Source organism: Myotis brandtii, unplaced genomic scaffold (genome assembly GCF_000412655.1).
Source record: "Myotis brandtii unplaced genomic scaffold, ASM41265v1 scaffold958, whole genome shotgun sequence".
In the NCBI taxonomy this organism is placed as follows: Eukaryota; Metazoa; Chordata; class Mammalia; order Chiroptera; family Vespertilionidae; genus Myotis; species Myotis brandtii.
Window position 1 is genome coordinate 58,788 of NW_005371960.1, and position 24,754 is coordinate 83,541.

Consider the following 24,754-nt stretch of genomic DNA (forward strand, 5'->3'; position numbering starts at 1 on the left):
CGGCCCCTCCGCTGCACCCCCAGGCCCCTGTCTGCTGGGAGCCTCGCTCCCACCGCCGCTACTTTTATGCACTGACGGCACCAGCCCCAGTCGCACCTGCTGACGGCATGGAAATATATATATATTTTTTTTTTCAAGGTTTCTAATGGGATAGAGTTTCCAGGGCATAAGTAGATAGCTCTTCCAGTGCAACGTAAAGAAAGGAGGAGAGGATGATTGTAGGTATAGGTTGGGAGGAGGGCCAGAAGTTTGAGGAGAATGGGACGTGGGAGTTGGGAGTATATGGAGAAATACAAGATCAGTGTGGCCTCTTTGGCTCCATTGTGTGATTTATGATGGTACCAGTTCACCTTGTTGTGAGAATTTGTTCAGCACCTGTAAACAACTTGGGTGCAGGCTTTGAGCAGCCAGATACTTTGATACATTCATAGCTGGGCTTTGGCCAAGTTGATTCATTAAATGACAGCAGGATGAAGGAAGTGAGGAAGTTAACAATGGATTATGAAATTTCATTTGGATAAGGGAGAAAGACAACGACAGGAGGGAGGCTGATATATAGGGAGAAGGAAAGGTATAATAGATGCAACCATGGGAAGATACTGCTGAGAAAAGGGAAGAGAAGGTTATCCACAATGTGGTGAAGGAACTGGAAGGCCATGATATTAGATCTCATGTTGTATATTTAGCTCTACTCCACTAAGTTTCCTCCTGTTTCACCACAGGGAACTGAATTAGTTCCAGATTATGAAGGAGTTTGAGTGTGCCACAAAGCAGAAACCAAATGTACAATGTTTACAACGAGCATATGCAAAGAAAATAGTTAACTAGAATGTGCACTAAATTTAATTCTTCAACATGATATGAAACATCCTGGCAAAAGCCATGGTCTAATGCCCAAGCTCTGAGGCCATAGATGGCACCAAATGAGTGAGGTGAACTGGTTACAGGATTGAAGCTTAGGTAGACAACTGACAAATATGATGGAGATGCAGACACACACTCCACAAATTATCTGGTTCCTCTCCCCTTTTTTTTTCTCCTTAAAGGTAATTATACTGTGGGGTTGACCTTATGTGCTAGAACACATTTAAGAGGACCTGGGAAAGTAATAACATGACTTTCTTTATCTCAGTGGCAGTTATCCGTAAGCCACAGGGAATGCAATGAACTTCCTTTGTGTTAACACAGCATTATGTCTCCAAACCTATTTCCTTAGTAGAACCTCAAGGGTTTTATTACAAGGCATGTTGGAACTCTTTCCTGAAACTCTTTTAAAAAGTAAGTAGTGAGATTACAGGCAGCTGGTGGGAAGGAGATGGCGTGGTAGGATAAGATGAGAAAAAGGGCCATTCAAGTGGCTGTCCAATTTCCATATTGATAGAAGTCCCTTCCATTACCAGATCTTTTGACACTCTCTGAAAAATAATCTACACATAGGTTCATCTGTATTCGTGGAATCAATTTAGATTTTTATAAACTCCATGCTCCTTTCTATTGAATTATTAATTGCTCGTTGTACCATGTCCTGACTGACTATTCTGCACATAGGCATTGATGTCTATAGGTAATTGTAGGAGATGTCAGTGAGAGAAAGACTTGAGCTGAATGCCCAAGTTGTCAGTGACAGAGCAGGGTGTCCACTAGTTGAGGATGGTAGATACAAGAAGAGATAGCAAGATGACATAAAGTGTAAAATAATAGGGATTTTTATTGGAAGGTGGAGGTCTGATGTAGGAGCAAGCAATGTTCCTGTTCCTGAGTTTTGTGAAATGTAAGGAGGGGAAAAGAAGCTTTATTGGAGAATAGTTAGGCATAATCTATAGAAGTTGAATATGTGACTGCACTATTACCCAGCAGGTCCACTGTTAAGTAAATACCTGACAGAAATGCATGCACATGTATGACAAAAGACAACAGGAATGTTCATGTCACACTGTGAAGAATTACTATCCCCACTTTATATATGGGCAAACAAGGCACAGAGAGGATAAGTAACTTATCTAAGGTCACTCAGGAATAAGTGACAGAGCCAGGATTCAAATCCAATCTGGCAACCAGAGCCTGAGCTCTTAATCATACTTTATGTATTAAGTATACGATATTGATTCTTTCAGGAACTTTTGAAGTTAAAAAAAATTCCATACCAAATGGCTACATTTTCCAATTCTTTTCAGATGTTTGTTTGGTTGATTTTTTTTTTTTTTAGAATTTTAATTAATACCCTCCTTTGCTTTCAGTTTTTACTGTGCATTCTGCCCCCTAAATTTTCATTCACTATATTTAATCTCTATACACTTAAAAAGTTTAGAAGACAAAGTTTAGTAGGGCCATGTGTAAAATAAGATATGCAAAAGATCCTTCTAGAATTTTATTAGGTATATTTGTATGATATTTAGTGCTCAGGTCTTGGGACAGTTACTTTAGCTACTGAAATGTTCTTTATATATTTTATTGGTATTATTATTTTTCTAAAAGTCCATTATTTGACTACTAGTAGCCCTGTGTACAAATCCGTGCACCAGTAGCTTGCTGCTGCCCTCCTGTAGCTCTCCCGCTGCCCCGCCCTCCTGTAGCTCCCTCCACCACATTGCCCCCTCATAGCTTGCTGCCCTGCCCCGTCCTGTAGCTCTCAGCTGCCTGCTTGTAGCTCACTACCCCACCCTCCTGCTGATCCGTGATCCAGTCATTACGCAGTCAGACATTACGCTTCATGGCTTAATGACCATTTGCATATTACATCTTTATTATATAAGGATGTTATTTAAACAGCTGAGGCTGTTAAATGGAGAGCCTCTTCACAAGTTAGGTGTTTATATACCTTCATGAGGCAAGTACAATTACAGCTTTTAAAAAAAAATGTCTACAATTATTATGGCTTCTAGGTTCACTTATGTAGTTCCCATTTGTTACTTCGACGAGCAGCAGTGGCTTGTCTCCGGCAGCTTGCACAAAGAGAAGCAGCTGAAGTCTGTGAATATGCCATGAGCCTAGCCAAAAGTGCAGGGGACAAAGAGAGCAGCGGTGCTAGTAAGTAATTTTACCAGTCAGTATTCTTTTCCTTTAAATATTCGAACATTTCAAATGAGTATTACTTATTAAATAACATTTTTTTGTTATTTGATCAAAAAATATGATCAATTTTCTTATTCTTTTAAATAAAATAAAATCATTACCACCTTAAAAATTCCAATGTAGTTTTCTTGGTAATTTTACATTTTTACCTTTTAAAAGATTTCGTAGCTTAGAAAAATACCATTTACTAGCTGAATACTGCCATCCTTTGAGAATTATTTCACTGTATAAAGGGTGACTAACTCTGGGGATATTGCTTGGTGTCATTAATAGACTTCTGAAAAGAGAAATTACCTCTTTTGAAAGACTCCAGTCTTTGACAATAGTTAACTTTTTGTGATCCAACTTTTCCTTTGAGAGATAAGGTCAAAGTAACCAATAATCTATGAATTGTTGGTAGATGCTCTGATAGTAAAAGGTAAATCTTTGCCTTCTTCTTTTCTTTCTGCTGCTTTATGGGAGGGTTTAGTTTTAGTATAGCTTGAATTCATAGCTCATCTTCCACTCTCTAGGGATAGGTGGCTTGGGAACTTTTTCAGAGCTTAATTGACAGAGATATTTCCCCTGTTGTGAGAGAAAATTTTTGCTTGTAAGACTTTCTAATGCATAGAAGTTGCTTGGGGATTAATCAGACACCAGAATAACTTCAATTTTAGCATAGTATAATGAGAGTTCCATTAACAAGCATAATGTATTCATTCTTAGGGCTACCAGTTTTATTATTTCTGCTGTGTATGAGAATAAAAGTATTTTTAGAAAAAGCAAGAACTTTATTACTATTCTATAACTGTATTATTTTTTTTATTGTATGTTTCTTGGAAAGGATTTTCCAAATATTAAATGAACTTTTAGGATGTAATCCATTTATAATTTGTGTTCTGATTTATAGATTTTTTAAATTCTGGACAATAAGACCAAGTAAGTTTCAACTTGTTTTTCCAACAAATATAGTGAACACTTTTTCAGTCCATTAAATTAAATCTATTTAGAAAATCTCTCTTTCCCACCCTTGTTAGAATAAAATATTTTCATTGAGCATTTTGTGAGATTTGTTTAAAATACCTCAGAATATCAGTCTTAAAGATTAGGGTTTTACCTTGAATTGTCAGATTAAATTCTGATCCTGAAGATATATAAACAGGAGACCACAGATAAATTGTATATATAGCTGGTTTTGTTGCTATTGTGAATTTACATTTAAGCCTTACTTCTTATCATAATTACCTACAATATACAGCAAAATCTTATACAAGTTCATCTGTAAAACTTGCTTTTCAGATGTCAGTTCTTTTGCACCTGGAGTAAGTTCTCAGAGTGATATTCACTGCCGGCACCAAGGTGTTAATATAACAGAAACGGGTCTGGAGGGACTTCTTTTTGGAATGCTAGACCGGGAGACAGATAGAAAATTGTGTTCTGATATTCATGATACTTTGGGACATATGCTTTCATCACTGGCTGTAGAAAAACTTTCCCACTGGCTAATGCTTTGTAAAGATGTCCTGGCAGCTTCTAGTGGTATGTATTTAATATATAAAATATGTTATCAAAATAATGAAAATTATTTTACTTCTGATATGTACATTTTAAAATACCTCAATATATCAGTCTTAAAAGATTAGGGTTTTACCTTGAGCTTACATTTTAAAATACTTATAATTTTAATCTAAATATCTGTAACAGTGGTTCTCAACCTTCCTAATGCCATGACCCTTTAATACAGTTCCTCATGTTGTGGTGACCCCCAACCATAAAATTATTTTCGTTGCTACTTCATAACTGTGATTTTGCTACTGTTATGAATCATAATGTAAATATCTGATACGTAGGATGTATTTAGACGACCCCTGTGAAAGGGTCGTTCGACCCCCAAAGGGGTCGCGACCCACAGGTTGAGAACCGCTGATCTATAAAAATGTTGAAGATTATATTACAAACTAATGAACTTCTTTATTTCTTGAAAAATGACTATGTTCAAACTAAATTTTCATATATAAAAATCCCAGGTTATTCTGTGGATAGCACAGTATGTTAAGCTAGTGAAATATATGAGATACTTTTATGTTATCTTTTTCTTGATTTTTGCTTAATTGTTTAAAAAAGAAAGCTTGCCAATTCTACTGTTGTCAAAGGATTGAGAACTTTTTTAAAAAATTAGAAATCTTCTAACAATGTTTTTTGTAAAGTATCATTTTTGCTCTAAGGTTGTTATAATATGCTTTTATTTTTGTTACAGATATGAGCACTGCAACTCCATTAGGTAGTGGAAAAGATGAAGAATCTGAAAAGAAAGATGAGATGGACGATGATATCATGTTTACCACACTAGGCGAAGAAGATAAATCAAAGCCTTTTGTGGCACCTCGGTGGGCCACGCGGGTGTTTGCTGCTGATTGCCTGTGTCGAATCATCAATCTGTGTGAAAATGCAGACCAGGCTCACTTTGATCTTGCCATGGCACGTTCTGCTAAACTACGAAACCCTACAAGTAAATTTAAAATCAGTACTTCTTTTCCCAAAGTATTTTTATAGGTTTACAGTATTTTACTGCTTTAGGCTGTAGCTTTCTTTTTTATTTTCTCTTCCTTTCTTTCCCTTCCTTTCTCTCTTTCTCCCACCTCCCTCTCTCCCTCTCTCTCTCTCTCTCTCTCTCTCTCTCTCATCTATTGATCTCATTTGTCCTAAGGATAACGATGGCAGTAACTTACGTTTCCTTAGTACATTGTCCTAGTTTTAACACTTCAATGTTAAAATTTTCAGATTAGCACTGTATTTTACAGAAATGACAAATCTTTAAGATGTATAACCTGAGTTCTGCAGTCCTCAGCATGGAGAATGTCAGACTTTAGGACTGACTTGGTGAATTTCAAACTCTTAGATTTCAGAAATGCTATTAGGTATTTTTGAAAAGGTGAAAATTGTTTATTACTGAAACCCCTCATGGGTTTTTAATGTTTTATAAGCTTTTTGTACCATATATCTCCTGGATTAGATATTAATGAGGAATTTACAAAGAGATTATGAGGTCTAATATCTTCATTTTACAAATTTGGAGACCCAGACAAGCTGAGAGCTGTGCAGTAACAAACTCCATATCTTATCCTGTTGTCTCTCAGCACCTAGTCATTTTTAAAATATCTGGAGACAAATTTTATATATCAACAATATTGAAGTCTATACATAATGCCTTTCAGTTTACTGTGTTGTGTTTAAGGATCAGCAGAGCTTACAAATGGATTAAAAAACAAAAAGTAAAACATCATGCCCCATGTATAAAATGTGAATCTGAATATAGGGTACCAGCAAAGCATGAAATGTCATAAACACTGTCTTTCTCATGTCATCATTCATCAAATATTTACTGAATCCTGTTCTTTGCTACATACTGGGGATACACAGAAGAAAAGAGAACATAGTCCATACCCTTGAAGAGCTTTTAGTGTAGAGACAGAGAGACAGACTTGTCACATAATTATATGTCCCAAATGTGGTATGATAGAGTGCTTTGTGAACATAAAAGAGTAGCATTCGTATCCTGAAGAGCCAGGGAATACCTCACAGATTATGTAATTTTGAAACTAGGCTTTAAAGGCAGAGAAAGGGTTTTCCAGGTAGAAGAGGCTGGTTGTATTTGTTGTCTATTGCTGCTATATAACAAATGTCCACAAACTTAGTAGCTTAAAACAACACAAATTTATTGACTGACTTATAGTTCTTATGTCAGAAAGTTCAGCATGAAACTCACTGGGCTAAAATCAAGGTGTTGGCAGGGCTGCTTTCTTTTCTGGAGGCCATTTTCTCCTCTCCTCTCCCCTCCTGCCTCACCCCCACCCCCTGGTTTCTATAGGCCACCTGCATTCCTTGGCTTGTGGCCCCTTTCTGTCTTCATTCCCAGCAAGATTGAATCTCTGTGATCCTTCTTCAGTCATCACATCTTTTTCTCTCTGATTGCAGCTAGTTAAGGTGCTCTGCTTTTAAGGACTCATGTGATTAAGTTGGCCCACATGGACAATTTAGGATCATGTTCCCATTTGGGGATCCATAACCTTAATCACTTCTGCAAAGTCCCTTTTGCCATGGAAGGTAACATATTCACGTTATAGGGATTAGGACATGTAAGTATTTGGACACCATTATTCTGCCTACTACACTGATTTATTATAAGCATAGGAGGTTAGAATTTGTAAAAGCATGGAAGGATAAGTGTTCATGCTATATTTAAGGAATGGTAAACATCCTTAAATAGTCTTTCTTACTTTGTATTTCTTGTTTTATCTCACTATTATAACTTGTTGTGTTTTTGCCTGCATTCTCAGAGATCCTCACAAGTGTTTCCTTTATATCATTGATCATGTTTTACTCTTTTCTCCTTCCATAGTGGATCTGAAGCCTTTTTTTGTGTTTTTAGTTTTCCTTTAATTCTTCTATATTTTTTCCACCGCTATTATTTCAAATTATTTTCACTCTTTATGGTTTTCCTTTCTTATTCCAGAAAAATAACAGCCATGGGTATTTTTTACATCCTATTGGACTGACAAATGATTTTCTAAAAATTTGACAAAAATTTTTCTAATTTCTGTTTTGTGTAGAATCTTTAGAATCTTCCTTTTCCCTGAGTGTTTTTTCCATAGGTTTGTTTGCTTATATATCATTAGAGGCCTGGTGCACAAAAATTCGTGCGCTGGGGGGCGGGGTGTGTGTGTGTGTCCCTCAGTCTGGCCTGTGCCCTCTTGCAGTCTGGGAACCGTCGGGGGATGTCCACCTGCCAACTTAGGCCTGCTCCCCAGGAGATCGGGCCTAAGCTGGCAGTCAGACATCACTCTGGCAGCCCGGAAACCCTCGGGGGACATCCTTAGCGCTGCCGTGGAGGCGGAAGAGGCTCCTGTCACCACCGCTGCACTGGCCAGTCATGAGCCAGTCTCTGGCTGAGCAGTGCTGCCCCTGTGGAAGCACACTGACCACCAGGGGGCAGCTCCTGTGTTGAGAGTCTATCCCCTGGTGGTCAGTGCACATCATAGCAACGGGTCATTCTGCTGTTAGGGTCAATTTGCATATTACCCTTATATTATATAGGATTGCTCACAGTGTGGATGGTGTGGGTGGCCAAATTGCCCATGTTTTCTTTGCTTCCTGGGCACTTCACATTGGTAGCTGGATAGTAAGCTGGTATAACAGCTCCACAACCTAGATTTCACTATCTAACATGCTTTGTTCTGCTTGATTGAAACAGTATCCTTTCCAGCATCCACTGTGCCATTCTGAACAGTCATGGGAGGGGGTGTGAGAAACTATAGACTCAATGTGAGTCCTATCTAGACTCTTCCTGTATTATCCCTGTCTCCCTTTTGATCTACTGTGTTTTAGTTGTAGGGAATTACTACTCCAGATGTAATAAACTTCTAACAGCCTGCTAATTCTTTTCCCATTTTGGAGTTTCTGCCCAGTCCCTATTCCCACTATGCCTCTTTAGGAGTTCATTTCCTTGGATTTGGAAAAAAGATAAAGGTACTGATTTGAGAAAGGTTGGAGGTAGAGATTATGTAGAGAAACAACAGCACTTTAATTTCAGGAACAATTTTGGTTGGTAGATTGATATAGTTCTGGACCTTATAAATTAAGTGACAGAGAGTGCAGAAGGAATAATGGGTCCTTTTATTTACTTTTGGGCTGGCATAATATTAATATGCCCATTTTAATTCAGTTTCTTCTGTCGTGGAAATTTTCTCTCAAGTCCTGGAAATAGTTTATTATAACTAGTTTTTATTGATGGTGTGTTTTTGCCTCCTTTAGATGAGAAAGCATTTGGGGTCTTGTAGCCAAATGTTTTTTCCCCCCTCAATTCTTTTTGCTTCCCTTCCCCAAACCAATTGATTTTTTTTTTAAATTTAAGATTCTAAAATTGGCATTTTGGGTGGACACATGAAAAAAACTGGAAGATGCTTGTCTTAAAACCTTCACAAGAACAATAACAAGAAAAACCTGTTTAAATAGTAGCTGAATGGGGATCAGGCTGAGTCACACAGATTTGCCTCTGCTTCAAAAAGACTGTGCAACTCTTGTAGCCTCCTGAAGAATTTTATAAAGTCCCCGAGCTCAATAAATTTTTTATATAACTTCTGTTGCCTGTCTTTAAGTTCAGTGATATTTTCTTTTTCAGTATCTAATCACTATTAATCTTATCCAGCATATTTTTCATTTCAGATATTTCTTTATCTCTAGAAGTCCCATTGGTGGTTTTCTCTGTCTTTTATTTCTCTCTTTATTATATTTATGTTTTTCTCTTCCTTCTTGAATATAGGCAACATATTTATAATAGAGGTTCTTGTCTGCTAATTTGTCATCTCTCTCATTTCTGGACCTGTTTCTATTCATTGGTGTGTGTTTTTCTTTCCTTTCCTTGTTATGAGATATATTTTTCTGCTTATTTGCACCCCTGGTAATTTTTTATTAGGTGCTATACATTGCAAATTTTGTGCAATTAGTACTATATTTTGTTGTATTTCTTTAAATAGTGTTGGACTTCGTTCTGGGTTGTAGTTAAGTTACTTGATACCTTTTGAATTCTCTTGAGACCTGATTTTAAGGGTTTTTTTTTAGGGCACAGTTAGGACAGTCTTTACTTTAAGGCTAAAAGGAAAATATATATCTTTTTTCTACATCTCATTCTTATAAAAGTCTTCCAGAAAGGGGTTGGCAAACTACTAGATTTGGCTGCAGTCCAAATCTAGCCCACAGTCTGTTTTTGTAAATATAGTTTTGTTGTTGCACCACATACCCATCTGTATACATACTGTGAGTAGTTAGTTTCATACTATAATAACAGAGTCGAGCAGTTGCTATAGAAATTATATGGTTGGCCAAGCCAAAATATTTACTATCTGGTTCTCTACAGAAAATGTTTGCCAATCCTATTCTCAGAGAATCACAGACTCCTTTGGGGAAAGTAATGGTAATTAATTTACCAGTGTTGTTGAGCTATTATGATATGGAAGCTTTCTTGAAAGTGTTTCTCTGTTATTTTTAAACATGCTAAAATATGTAAATCACAAATGCTTTATAACAAATTTATTTCATTTCATTTTTTTTTAAATGGAAGTGGTATCACTGCTTTCTCTCTCTTTTTAAAAAAATATATTTTATTGATTTTTTACAGAGTGGAAGGGAGAGGGATAGAGAGTTAGAAACAACGATGAGAGAGAAACATCGATCAGCTGCCTCCCGCACACTCCCCACTGGGGATGTGCCCGCACCAAGGTACATGCCCTTGACCGGAATCGAACCTGGAACCCTTGAGTCCACAGGCTGACGCTCTATCCACTGAGCCAAACCGGTTAGGGCTCATTTCATGTTTTTATGTTATTATATTTATTTTTGGGAAAGTTTTCCTTTTGCCTTCTATTTTTATTTTTAGATGACCTCTTGGTACTTCATCTTTCTGACCTGATTCGTATGGCATTCATGGCTGCAACTGATCACAGTAACCAGCTGCGGATGGCTGGGCTCCAAGCACTTGAAGACATTATCAAGAAGTTTGCATCTGTACCGGAGCCAGAATTTCCAGGTCATGTGATTCTGGAGCAGTATCAAGCTAATGTGAGATATTCTATTTATTTAAAATTTTAAAATTGATCTTTTGAGTGATCATTAAAGGAGTGAAGATTCCCTGGAAAAATGTATTTGGAACTGCACCCTATTTATTCAGGTAGAAGGCATATTTCTACTGCCATTGTCTGTTACATAGTTTGAATCAACCCACAGTTGCAGAAACAATAGTATAAAACTTGTCACTATTTTTAAGTCACGATAGCATGTTAGTGATAAAACTAGAATAGAAATTCTAGCTTGGCTTTGCTGTCTTGTGTTTACATATTTAGCATACCACTTAAAAGATAAAAAGAACATTCAAAGAGTATTGTGGATTTCTTGCCATTATTTTTACATATCAAGACTTTATAAGCATTTTTAAAAATGAAAAGCAATTGTGCCCTGTATGCTGAAGGATAAATTAACTTTTAATAACATTAGATAAAATATTACTGAAAGAATTAGATACTTGCAAAAGATTTTTTTATTTAATTCTAAAAAGGATGCATTTTTTCATGAGATTTATCCCTTTATTAGTTATTCAGATGAGGCACAATAGATGTATTCCAAAAAATAGTAGGTTATGTAAAAGCAAAGAACTTATGCTAGCAAGGAAAGAATAAACTTTTTCTTTTTAATGTGGTTATACCAAAATCTTGGTTCTGTCTATACCACACCTTATCTAAAAGCTATGCTCAAACCTAAACAAAGTGGGAATATGTATAATCCATTGTTTTCCCATCATAAGTATAGGTGAGGAAGTTATAGACTTGAGCCCAGCTGGCTACCAAAAATCTTTATACAATTGTTTACTCTCAAATACTCAGCCTATTAGAATAAAGTCCTTTTGTGTGTTTTTTAAACTTTTTATCTATAATAATAAAAGCATAATATGCTAATTAGACCAGACGATTCTCTGGATGAAGCCGGGGCTGGTAGGGAAGCCTGGTCCCGGGTGCCTGCCAGTGGCTGGAGGGAAGCCCAGGTCCCAGGTGCCAGAGGGAAGCTGGTGCCGGTAGCCGAGGGAAGGAAGGCCTACTCTTGCACGAATTTTGTGCATCGGGCCTCTAGTTTATAAATAATTTCAAACAGAAAAGTTGCAAGAATAGTAAAAAAAAAAAGTCATATCTTTTACTTATAACTGCCAATTGTTAATTTTGCCTCATTTGCTTTAACATTGATAGTGTCTGTCTCTCCTCTCTCTCTCTCTCTACACACACACACACTCTCTCTCTCTCTCTCTCTCTCTCTTATTTCTGAATCATTGAAAAGTAAATGATTTAAACCATGTACCTTTACCTTGAACACTTCAGTCTATATTTCCAGCGGGTAAGAACATTATCTTACATAATCACAGAACAGTTATCAATTTCAGCAAATTTAACATTGCTATACTACTTTTATATAATCTGTCATATTCTACTTTTATTAGTTGACCCAATAATCTCTTTTTTTTATTAAATATATTTTATTGATTTTTTTACAGAGAGGAAGGGAGAGAGAGAGTTAGAAACATCGATGAGAGAGAAACATCAATCAGCTGCCTCCTGCACATCTCCCACTGGGGATGTGCCCACAACCCAAGTACATGCCCTTGACCGGAATCGAACCTGGGACCCTTCAGTCCGCAGGCCGACGCTCTATCCACTGAGCCAAACCGGTTTCGGCCCAATAATCTCTTTTATAGTATTCTCCTTCAGTACAGGACCCACTTACCAGCTCTGCGATTATTTGATTATTGCAATGCTAATACTGCAGTTAATTGCCATGTGTCTTTAGTCACAGAGAGGGGCTCTTCATTTCCAAAGTGCTGTTGATATGCCTTAGCAAGTGAATCTCTAGTGAAAGGGAAGAAATCTCAAACTAGGGGCTGACTACATTTAATTCTTTATTTAGTTCATACATATTAAATCTAATGTAGCTAAGAATCTGTGATTGATGTTGGCTTATTAAAACTAAAGCTCAAATCCCTTCACTTATTCCTATAACAAGAGTATATGAAATAATATTTCTTGAACAACCTTTTTTTTAAAGCATCCCTCTTAAAAAAATAGTTTATTGATTTTTAGAGAGAGAGGAAGGGAGAGAGAAATATCAGTGCAAGAGTGCAACATGCCTCCTGCATGCCCCCTACCTGGGGATTGAGCCTGCAACCGGGGGTATGTGCTCTTTCCCAGGAATGGAACTGGTGACCTCCCAATGCATGGGAGGATGCCCACCCAACTGAGTCACACCAGCCAGGGTAAAGCATCTCTCTTTCTTCCTTTTTTTAAAAAAAATTTGTCAAAAACAAAAAATTTGTGTTGATTTCAGAGAGAGGAAAGAAGAGGGAGAGAGAGATAGAAACATCAATGATGAGAGAGAATCATTGATTGGCTGCCTCCTACAAGCCACTGGGGATTGAGCCTGCAACCTGGGCATGTGCTGTGACCTGGAATCGAACCGTGACCTCCTGGTTCATAGGTCAATGCTCAACCATTGAGCAACATTGGTCAGGCTGCAAAGCGTCTCTTTTTGAGGTGAAATAATCTCTTAAGTTTTTTTTTAGTGACTACAAATGTTTAGTAATTATTTAAAGGAATTGATCCAGTTATATAAAATTCACCCATGAAGTAAATATTGTTAGAAATATGTTTAGGAAAATATAAGCAAAAAAAAGGATAGCAATTTTTTGTTATCTCTGGGAACATCTGACTTTGTCAGAAAATCCTATTTACACTTAAACAAAAACAAAGGAAAAATAAACAAAATTCATTGCCTATTTGGTATAGTATTCATATAGACTTAATAATAATAACCTCCTGGAAAGCAAAAAAAAATGGTATGGTTGAGTTTATCATAACTGGAAAGAAAGAGAGATTTAATAGCTCTGGCTGGGTGGCTCAGTTGTTTGGAGTGTTGTCCCATGCATCAAAAGGATGTGGGTTCCAGTCTAGGTCAGGGCACATACCTAAGTTTCTAGTTCAATCCCCAGTCGGAGCACATATAGGAGGCAACCCATCAATTTTTCTCTCTCACACCAATGTTTCTTTCTCTTCCTTCCTCTCTCTGTCAAGTCAATAAAAACATATCCTCAGGTGAGAATTAAAAAGAGAGAGAGAGAGAAAGAGAGATAATAAAAAGGAAGGAACAAAATTGTGTTTTGTGTGTATTCATCTCCAAAGAAAAAAAAGAGGCTTACTGTTTACTACTTAACTTTAAAAATAAATTCTATTTTTCTAGGTGGGAGCTGCTCTAAGACCAGCCTTTTCACAAGATACCCCATCAGACATAATAGCAAAAGCTTGCCAGGTAAGAAGAAAAATAGGGTTTTGTATGGCTTTGGTCTATAAGTTCATAGATATCTTAGAATTTCACTTCCAAAAAAGAAGATAGAGTGCTCGCTTCGGCAGCACATATACTAAAATTGGAACGATACAGAGAAGATTAGCATGGCCCTTGGGCAAGGATGACACGCAAAAAACAAAAAACAAAACAAAAAAAAACCATTTATTTTTATCTTGGTAATATAGCAGTAACAGTTTCCTTTTTTATTTTGTATCAAATGATGATATAGAAACTGTTAATCACATCCCCCCCCCCTTTTTTTTATCATAGCTGAGGACATGACTTTGGGATGCATAGCTTTTATATAACCCAGAAGTGAACAGAAATATGACAGTCATAAGAGGGACTAAAATAAATGTAAGATCTCAAAATCTAGAATAATTAAAGCATGTATAATAATGACAATTAGATAACAAAAGATTTCTTTGACTATAGGCTGCAATAATTCTATAAATTTCTGGGTATTAAATTATCCAAAAGAGAATTTCACAGTATGGATATTTCATTGCAAAATTAATCTCCGGGGATTTTCTTACATTATTGTATCTGAAGAGATATACCTTTAGTAAGTTCCTCTTTTTTATTATGCCTCATCCTGAAAAAGGATTCATGCATTAAGCTCTAATCTTTCAGAAAATCAGATTCTTCATCTATTTAAGGATAGAATAGAAACAACTCTCTCCAAGTTTTCAGGAGTACAAAACTATGGTCTGTCATTATTGCTTAGAATCCACAAATAAGCTACATATATCCTCAGAGAATGTTCTCTTTGCAATGATGATTGGAAATTCTGACTTTGTTCTCTCAGTGGCTGAATGGATTTACCTCTTCCTTCCATTGGTAAGACTTATTTTTCTGAAGCCAGCTGTCTTAATGGTGGCCTTCAGAGAAATGAACTCCTCCCACCAACAGCAGACCAGAGAGAGAAGAGGGAGCCTTGTTTAAGAAAGAGGTCTGGGGATCATAGTACAAACCCTGGAGTTAGAGTAGGTCGTTTGCTTTGGCATACAGAAATCACAGTCATGTATAAATAAATATATCATAGTGTTGTTTCAGAGCAGAGTATTTAATTAGAGAAAACCTGCTACAAAGTTCCTGATCATTAGAAAAGCAAAAGGCTATTAGAATTTTATTTTGTGAGTGAGTAGTATGAAAATTTCCTGTTAGTGAATTTGCCTTAAGCATCTTATTTCTTATGTGGCTCTAGCTGCTTTTCCAATAAGCAGTTTCTTTTTCTCTAGTGTCAGGCATACATTTTTGACCTCCTATCCTTCTGTTTCTGGAAGAAACCCTAGTTTTGAAACACCTGAAGAGGTGTTTCCTTAAGGGCTAGTAAGGACTTGGCTTCAGGCAGATCATGAAACATGGCATCCCAGCTTGTTTACTAGATAAATGTAACATTAAACCTGGAAATCAGGGTAATTCTTCGATATTATAGGAAGACCTTCAGATGTAACGCAATTGGGGATTAATCAGTGGGTTAATCAAACATTACTTCAAGCAGAGTAGAAATCATAACATATTACATACTTTAAATATTGACTTCAGCTTAAAACTTATAAATGTGCACTTATTCACCACTCTTTTGCTGCAAGTCCAAGATCTTTTCTCTGGTTATGATTTTGCTGATTCAGTGCTGCTTTGTCTTTCTGGGTAAACCAAGCCCTATTGCAGTATCTGCAATTTCTAATTTCATGTTCTTTAAAGTGAAAAATGTACTTAGGTTTTTGCAATGTAAACTTAGTGCCAAGTCTCAATCTTTACAATTTTCCCCAACTTTTAGTTATATTTTTACCAAATTTTGCAGAAATATTTATCAGCTCTCTCCAGTATGTTTTGTTTCCTTAGAATAACAACTCTTTATTCTCATATTTATAGTTAATCTTTTTCACTTTAAATGTCATGTTTTCAACATTGTTTTGACTGGCATTTTATTTTGCCATCAGTATGTTTATGATTGATAATATTAAAATATCCTTATTAATTTTTATTCAATTTAGTTTGAATCCTTTGAGAATAAGATTATAAGAATATAATAGTTACATAAATATTTATTCTCAACTTTTAAAAAGTTTTAAATATAGGCACACAGTCCATTAACCATGATTCAATATCCAAATGCTCTGAAAGCCAAAAGCTTTTGCATAATTTGTTTTATAGCAAAACCTGAGCTGACTGTACTCATTTGGCCCTGACGTGAAGCTGAGTGAGACTGGAGTATTGGTTAATCTCTTTCAGTGTGACTCGTACTATCTTTCACTCGCGAAATATCCATGTTAATTATGAGGTGCTCCCACACACCTTGCTTGTTGTCTTTCTTAATGAGGTTCATGTCCCTTGTTATCTTTTACCAAAATGTTGTGAACTGTGAAACATGTCTTGGCCCAAGGATTTCAGGTAAGAAAGTGAGGACTTGTAATTGTTGAATAAAGCTGGCACTACCAGACCACCCTTCCTCTTGACATTCTTCACTTGGCTCCAGTTATCACCACACTTACCTGGTTTTCCTTCTGCATTTCTAGTCTTTCAATTTCTTTCATTGCTTATTCTTACTCCATTTGTCCCTTAAGTAGAACTATTTACCCTGTGTCTGCCCTTAAGACTTTTTTTAAATCCTCACCTGAGGATTGATTTTTGAGAGAGAGAGAGAGAGAGAGAGAGAGAGAGAGAGAGAGAGAGAGAGAAAGAGAGAAAGAGAGAAAGAAACATCAGTGTGAGAGAGATACATAGATTGGTTGCCTCCCCCGTATGTGCTCTGACTAGAAATTGAACCTGAAACCTAGGTAAGTGCTGGCCGGGAATCAAACCTGCAACCTTGTGGTATATGGGATGACGTTCCAATCAACTGAGCTACCCGTCCAGGGCAAGGCCTTTTTTTAAGCACATCAATTCTTGAACAAATTCACCTAGTAACATTGCTTTAGTTATAACCTTTGTGTGGAGCATTCCCAGGTCTACAGAGTTACCTTTGTCCTTGCTCCTGAAATCCAGACCCAAGTTTCTAGTCGCCTGCTGAATGTCTTTCCCGGGTCTCTAACTGGTACTTTGAACTCAGCATGTCAAAATGTTCACCACCAAGATCATGCTAACTTCTCATCACCAAACTTTTCTATTTTCTTATGTTATCTCTCTTAAGCAGTATCACCTTCCTTCCTTAACAGCTTTGGCAATCAAAATTTGGCAATTTTTTATTCCTCGCCCTTTTTGCATAGCTTTGTGCCCCACCCCCTAAAAATATTTAATGGGTTTCCAAACCTTGTGATTTCTACTTCCAAGTCTTTCCCTGATGCTTCTCCCTTTTTGTTCCATTCCCAGTTTGATCACTGTCATCTCTGTTTCATAGTATTGTAATAGTCACTTAACTGAACACATTGCTTACTATCTATACACATTCATTCTATGCATCAATACTGGAGCAGGCTTTCTACTGGAGCACAGTTCTAATAATATCCCCCTGCTCAGAAGCCCTGGAAACTCATGATTACCTACAGAACAAGTCTGCATTCAGTTCTAATGGAATTTAAATTGTGCTACAATCTGATCTCAGTTAACTTTCCTACTCTTAGTTCTTCCCCCATGTAATAACTCCCCTATATCTATCCACACAAACCTTCCTGATATCTAAACATTCCCATTTTTCCTGCCAGAATTAATCTCTCCCTCCTTTTTTAAGTGTAGTATTGTAGTCGTAAATGTTCTCATGGGTTCATTCAATCTGTTTTCTTTCTTGAGGACAGGGACTAGATTTTTTTCCCCTTTACTTAAAAAAAAATCGCATAGTACCCAGAATAACCCTTTGCTTATAGTAAACAGAAATGTTGTTGAATTGAAGAATTGTTCACAACTGACCTGATTTAGATGGAAAATCTTTTCTGGTAAAATTTTTGTCCAATTAGACAATGGACACATGACAAGTAAATACTGTTTTATTTTCCACATCATTGTACAATAAATTCCATACTTGCTGTTTAGTTATTAAAACTAATATTAAAGCATAGCTTTGTGGTTTTTGTTGTTTTGTTTATTGGTTTTGTTTTGTGTTTCTTCCCTCAAGGAAAAAAATATATTTTATATTAAATGTTAATATTTTTATACAACAATTTTAAAATTTTCTTTGGCTAGGTGTGTAGTACATGGATTGGAAGTGGAGTTGTCAGTGACCTCAATGATCTTCGTCGAGTACACAATCTGCTTGTTTCTTCTCTGGACAAAGTTCAGGCTGGAAAAGGATCTTCCAGCCAGCTGTACCGAGAGAGTGCCACGACCATGGAGAAACTGGCTGTTCTTAAAGCTTGGGCAGAGGTAACTGTGCCTGTTGTTTTGAACTGTTTCTCCATGTATGAGAAAACATGTCTCTTTTCTTATAGGTTTAAAAAAAAATCTGTTTTTATTTTTTTAAATATATTTTTATTGATTTCAGAGAGGAAGGAAGAGTGGGAGAGTGATAGAAACATCAATGAGAGAGAATCATTGATCAGCTGCCTCCTGCACGCCCCACACTGGGGATCGAGCTTGCAACCCGGACATGTGCCCTGACCGGGAATCAAACTGTGACTTCCTGGTTCATAGATTGATGCTCAACCACTGAGCCATGCAGGATGGGCTGATTTTTTTATTTTTTAAAACTGACCTTTATATCAAATATATTTGTTCTTTCATATCTCAAAAGAACTCTCATAAATCTTTTGAGTATTATATTTTTAATGAGTTTTGTAAAAACTTCTATATTGAGGAAGGGCTCTCTGTACTTACTATGGGGGCATTAGGCAGGGAAAACATACAAATACAAATAATAGAAAATAATTTAGGCCAAGAGTTTTTTGTTTGATCAAATTTCAGGAGACTTGCCACCACTCATTGGTACCCAGGCTGCAGGTTGCAGGGGATATTTGTGTGTTTTTCTTTAGTTTTTTTAAAACTCTTTATTGTTGAAAGTATTACATATGTGCCCTTTTTACCCCCATTGCTCTCCCCCCCCCCCATTTTGTTTTTTAATAGCTCGTTGTCTCTGGGAACATGTGACCTGGTCAGAGATGATGGTATTAAGTAAATAGAAACATTTTGGGGGGCTTATTTTTCTAGTTAGATATTACACAAGAAAAATACAAAAATTAGAAGTATAAGTAAAATAAAAAAGCAGACTCAATTCTGCATCTGAGTTTCATTCATTCATTACACAAATCACCTAGTGTTTGTTAGTTGCCAGGCACTGTGCCTAGGCACTGAGTGTAGTAAAGTGGGGAAGATAGATCATTAAAAACAAGTTTTAAAAACATTCCTTTTTTTAGCCCTTTTTTCACTCCCCTTTCATTATATTAGTCTGCGACTTCATGGAAGGCTAAAACCATGTACTACTATTTGTCTTTGTTGCCTCAGGTCCTACCACAGTAGCAAATACGAGGCAAAAATAAGTACCTGGTAAGGATTTGATGAGTGAATGGTTAAATATACTGCAGTGCTTATGAGAGGTTTTCGTAAAATGTCTATATAATAATAAATATGGGGTAAGCAATTTAAAACCACTAGAAAATATGAATGTGATACATTTATAGCTTGAGATCCAAAGTCCTTATTACATCAAAAATTAATTGGCTTCTGTTTCTAAATATTCAGGGTTAGTATTTCTGACTGACTGTAACTATTACAGATCATTGCAGTGTTAAAGAATGCTTTTTCTCAAAAATGAAGATTCATTGTTTCCTGTAATTATTGTCTAGAACTTAGAATGACTGCACCGTAGCTGTGTGTTCATTGTAGGAATAGAGATAAGACCCTGCCATCCATCAAGAAGCTTACAGTGTATACACACATACATAGACTTCCTCATTGAGTACAACGAAGATATCACCGTGTAGGGGAAATCAATTTTCTCAAGATTTTTACCTGGTACAATTTTCTTTCTTACTCTATACTCTTGCTCCCCCCCCCCCCTTTTTTCTTTTTTCGTTGATGTGTGATTCAGCTTTGTTATGTGTCAGTTGCCAAAGCCTAAATGTATGTACAAAGACAAAGAAAACAAAAGTAACTTCAACAAAGAGGAATCTTTAAAGTTATGTTTTAGGAAGTTGCAAGTATACATCTTTTTGATTTTAAAAAGTGGAGAGAAAGGATACAGATATTATATGTCACTAGTAAATTATATTCTTGGCTTAGCTATCTGTTGTAAAGACTGGATTGCTAAATATCACTTAAGGATATGTAAGAAGGGGGTTAGAAGGATATTTATGGAAATCCCTTCTCTGACCTCTTCTCCCCTCAGCCATTTTCTTTGAATGCTGGATTGTATCTAATAAGTCTGTGAAAGTGGAGGCAGTAAACAGGAAATTGTGCCGTATGGTAAAAAAAAAAAAAAAGAAGAAAAACACATAAAAGGGGGCTTTGTAAAGTAGAACAAGAGAAGCCAGAAAAAATTCAGAGGATTCTACTAAGGAATATGCCGTGAGTGGAATACTAGTCAGAAGTCAGATCAATGAAAAAGATTGCATCCAAAGCAGCTAGAATTATTCTTTTGAGGTTATCAGGAGATCATCAGGTTGTATACTCTGTAGGATTTATATCCAATTATTTTTTATGATTTAACTATGTAATCATAACAACTTCAAAAGTTCTTAAAAATTATGCTTTGTTTCTCCTCCTGATACAATCTTACTAGGTATATGTGGTTGCTATGAATATTAAAAAGGAAGCAGAGTCGAAACCAAAAAGAGCAATTAAAAATACTGACGATGATGATGATGATTATGGTACCATAGATGAACTACCACCAGATAGTTTAATAACACTTGTACAACCTGAACTGCCCACACTCAGCCGCCTGTGGTTAGCAGCATTAAAAGACTATGCACTTCTGACTTTACCAGCTGAATTTGCCAGCCAGCTCCCCCCAGATGGTAAGTACTGCATTCAGAGTTATGCTTTTATGGAGTTCTGAGTAGTAATTAAACAAAATGGAATTGGTGGAGGCTAAGCAACAGTTATAATAACATCTTAAATTTCTGTGAACTTCAGCTTGGCATTCTCTCACTTAGAGCATGTTCGCCATATTGAATTTGTGAATTCATATAGAGCATTAAACTTACTTGTTAGCCAAAGCAAAAATGTTCTCACTATCATAGTGCTAACTATGAGTTAGGGTATTCTAAATAACTATGCATAACAAGTAATTATGCAAAAACATGATGAAGTATATTGCTGAGCTGGTCAGTGTACGTGTGCAAGGACAGGCAAGGAAGTCCTCAGTTTGGTACTGAAAACAGGTGCAGGGAAGAATGGCAGAAGAAAGGAAAAAAGAAAGAAGCAACATAGTTCCCTGGCTATGACAAAAAGAGAAGGTGATAAGGGTTTTATGTGTCTCTGGCAACAATGAAGAGGAAGCCTGTGGCCACAGGGTAGGGATGCTCTTTTGTATGTGCTGTGGTCTGAATGTTTATGTCTCCTCAGAATTCCTTGCTAAAACCTAACCTCCATTGTAAGGGTATTAGGAGGTGGTGCTTATGTTGTGAGAGTGGAGCCCTCATCAATAGGATTAGTGTCCATATAAAGAGACCCCCTCAAAGGAAGAGACCCCCCCCCCCCAATGCTCTGTAGCCCCTTCCAGCATGTGAGAACCCAGCAAAAAGGTGAATCAGGAAGAGGGCCCTCAGTGAACCATGCTGGCACCCTGGTCTCGGACTTCCAGCCTCCAGAACTATGAGAAATAAGCTTTTGTTGATATAAACCACCCAATCTGTGGTATTTTGTTACAGTCGTCTGAATGGACTAAGACAGTATGCAATGAGTATTTTTAGTTAGTTGTACATAAGTGAGTGAACAATTAGAATACAAGTAATGTTTTTGATTGATTTGATTGTTTCATAGGTGGAGCATTTTATACTCCCGAGACCATTGATACAGCTAGACTTCACTACCGGAATTCCTGGGCCCCAATTCTCCATGCAGTGGCCCTTTGGTTAAACAGCACAGGATTTACATGTTCAGAGTCAGCAGAAGCAGCTGCCGTATCTGGTTTACAAAAACGTCCTGCGTCCGTCAATTTAAACCAAGCATCAGGAGCAATGCCTAGTGCTAAGTCTTTACCAGAAATTAACAAAGACAGGATGCATCTGATTTTAGGTAGGTGAATCATGTTAATGTACTTCAAGATGTATCACTCTGAAAATTTATCTGTAGAGGGAAAAACTTCCTTCTACCCTCTTAGGTTCTGTGGCTGGTCCAAGAATTAAACCCACAATAAAACAGGTTAACAGGAGGAAAGCATACAAAGTTATATAATATTTTTACATGTACACAGAAGTCTTCAGAATGAAAATGAAGAACTGAAGTAGCTGTTAGGCCCAAAATCTTGTCTACCATTTTACACAAAGAGCAATAAATTGTGGAGCTGTGACAAATCAAAGGGGTTTGGGCCAGGGGCAGTAAATTGTGGGACAGTGACTAGGAAATATATGGGAGAAACTAATGGAATATAAGGGTTGATTTAGTAGGTTTACTTACATGGGTCTATTTTGACATAGATTCCCACTGTCTGGTGATAAGAATGTTCTTTTCCTGATACAGGGAGGGCACCTTTATCAGTAGACTTTCTATGACCTGCTTTGGAGTACAAAGAGGTCAGGGAGCTCTTTCTACACCTGCTATTTCTCAAGTACCTTCAGCTCAAAATAATTAATATGGCAAAGAGGCTTTTAGTGTGGGATATTCTGGAATCCTTTATATCTTTCATTTTAAAGCTATGAAAAGTTTTACATAGCAGTTCAGAGAAGGAAAGGAGGATTTTAAGCACATTTTCTAAGTTGTTAGCTAAATTTTTAATCTAAAAATTTAATTGTTAAAAAGTACTCTAAAAATTTAGCCATCTTGTTTAGTAACAGAGCAATATTGAATAATTTTCAAGAAGCAAAATAAACTTTTTTTCCAATAACAGATTTTTTTCACTTGGCACTTAACAAATTGTTCCTTGAGGAAATAATAAAATGCAAAGTTAAAGTAAATTGGAATAAATCTTAATTTAGAATTGCTTCATTGATGTCATACATTCTATTGAAGCTCTTAGCCATTTTATATTTTTCTAGGAGGGAAAAGGAACACAGTTGGTAATGTGAAATTATAGAATTTGTCAGTAGATCTTATAAATGAAAATATGACAGTCTTCCAAAACAATGACCTCGCCCTTATCAAATTAAGAGCAGTTGTCCATGATATCCATCGTACCTCTTAAAAACTTTGTAGGTATAAAAATTTTTGGCCGAAACCGGTTTGGCTCAGTGGATAGAGCGTCGGCCTGCGGACTGAAAGGTCCCAGGTTCGATTCCGGTCAAGGGCATGTACCTGGGTTGCGGGCACATCCCCAGTAGGAGATGTGCAGGAGGCAGCTGATCGATGTTTCTCTCTCATCGATGTTTCTAACTCTCTATCTCTCTCCTTTCCTCTCTGTAAAAAATCAATAAAATATATTTAAAAAAAAATTTTTGGAAACCATTTAATGAAAAGTAATTTTATAAGTTATCATAAAATTATTCTTAATGTATTATTTTTAAATGCCCTAGAAACAAAAAAAAAAAAGAATATTTTCTAAATCAATCTGATGACGTTCGAATTCCCCCCCTCCAATTTGATTATTAACCTAATTTTGGCAAAGCTACAATCTGTTAGTTTGGTTGCTTATTTTGAAAACGATTTTGAACTCTAAGGCATTAATAAATATATATTAAAAAGTAATTTGTAAGCCCACCAGTGTGGCTCAGTGGTTGAACATCGACCTGTGAACAAGGAGGTCATGGTTTGATTCCCGGTCAGGGCATATGCCTGGGTTGTAGGCTGGATCCCCAGTTTGGGGTGTGCAGGAGGCAGCCGATCAATGATTCTTACTCATCATTAACGTTTCTCTCTTTTTTTTATATATAGGTTTTTTGTTTTTTTGTTTTTTTAAATTGATTTCAGAGAGGAAGAGAGAGTTAGAAACATTAGTAATGAGAGAGAATCATTGATTGGCTGCCTCCTGCATGCCCCCTACTAGGGATCGAGCCCAAAACCTGGGCATGTGCCCTTGACTGGAATCAAGCCCAGGACCCTTCAGTCTACAGGCCAATGCTGTATCCACTGAGCCAAACCAGCTAGGGCATCATCATTAATGTTTCTATCTCTCTCTCCCTCTCCCTCTCCCTTCCTCTCTTAAATAAAAAATACATATATTTTAAAGTAATTTGTAAAAATAATAGATATAGAGAAAAAAAATTGGTGTCAAAGTAATTGTATTTTATATTGACAAATGCTTTCATTTTGTACATTGCAGGTGTGAGTATACAGTTCCTTTGTTCCCCTAGACCTGAGGAGCCTACTGAACATGTTACAGCTTGTCTACAGGCCTTACATACCTTGCTAGATTCTCCTTATGCCCGGACCCATATTGCAGAAGATCAGGTACAGCCTATTTCTATAATAGATCATTAATTGTATGCTTTGTTTTCACCATATTTATCTTAAGATAATTTTCTCACATATGAAATATTATATAGTAACTAGTGGCTCCATGCACAGATTCGTGCACATTGAAAGGAAATTAATTAGAAGAAATATTTTAATATCGCTGTTCGCCCTTTCCCTATAATAGAAGTGTCAGAGATGAAAGAAAATTAGTAAAATGTATATGAAAATAATATATAAATTGATTAGTAAATAAACAATAACAACATGATAAAACAATAACAAAGACATGATATAAAAACAAAAACATGCCAAACCGGTTTGGCTCAGTGGATAGAGCGTCGGCCTG

General features: G+C 36.6%; 1 protein-coding gene across 1 annotated transcript in view; it reads left to right on the forward strand.

The window, feature by feature from the left end:
* HEATR5B (HEAT repeat containing 5B) overlaps positions 1–24,754 on the forward strand; it is a 73,086-nt gene that overhangs the window by 38,789 nt on the left and 9,543 nt on the right. Inside the window, exons 21-29 of the mRNA XM_005886085.2 lie at positions 2,883–3,027; positions 4,351–4,590; positions 5,309–5,560; positions 10,484–10,665; positions 13,879–13,947; positions 18,106–18,285; positions 20,636–20,873; positions 21,841–22,095; positions 24,275–24,402. Of these exons, the coding sequence (XP_005886147.1) occupies positions 2,883–3,027; positions 4,351–4,590; positions 5,309–5,560; positions 10,484–10,665; positions 13,879–13,947; positions 18,106–18,285; positions 20,636–20,873; positions 21,841–22,095; positions 24,275–24,402 (1,689 nt within the window). The remainder of the gene's footprint in view (positions 1–2,882; positions 3,028–4,350; positions 4,591–5,308; positions 5,561–10,483; positions 10,666–13,878; positions 13,948–18,105; positions 18,286–20,635; positions 20,874–21,840; positions 22,096–24,274; positions 24,403–24,754) is intronic.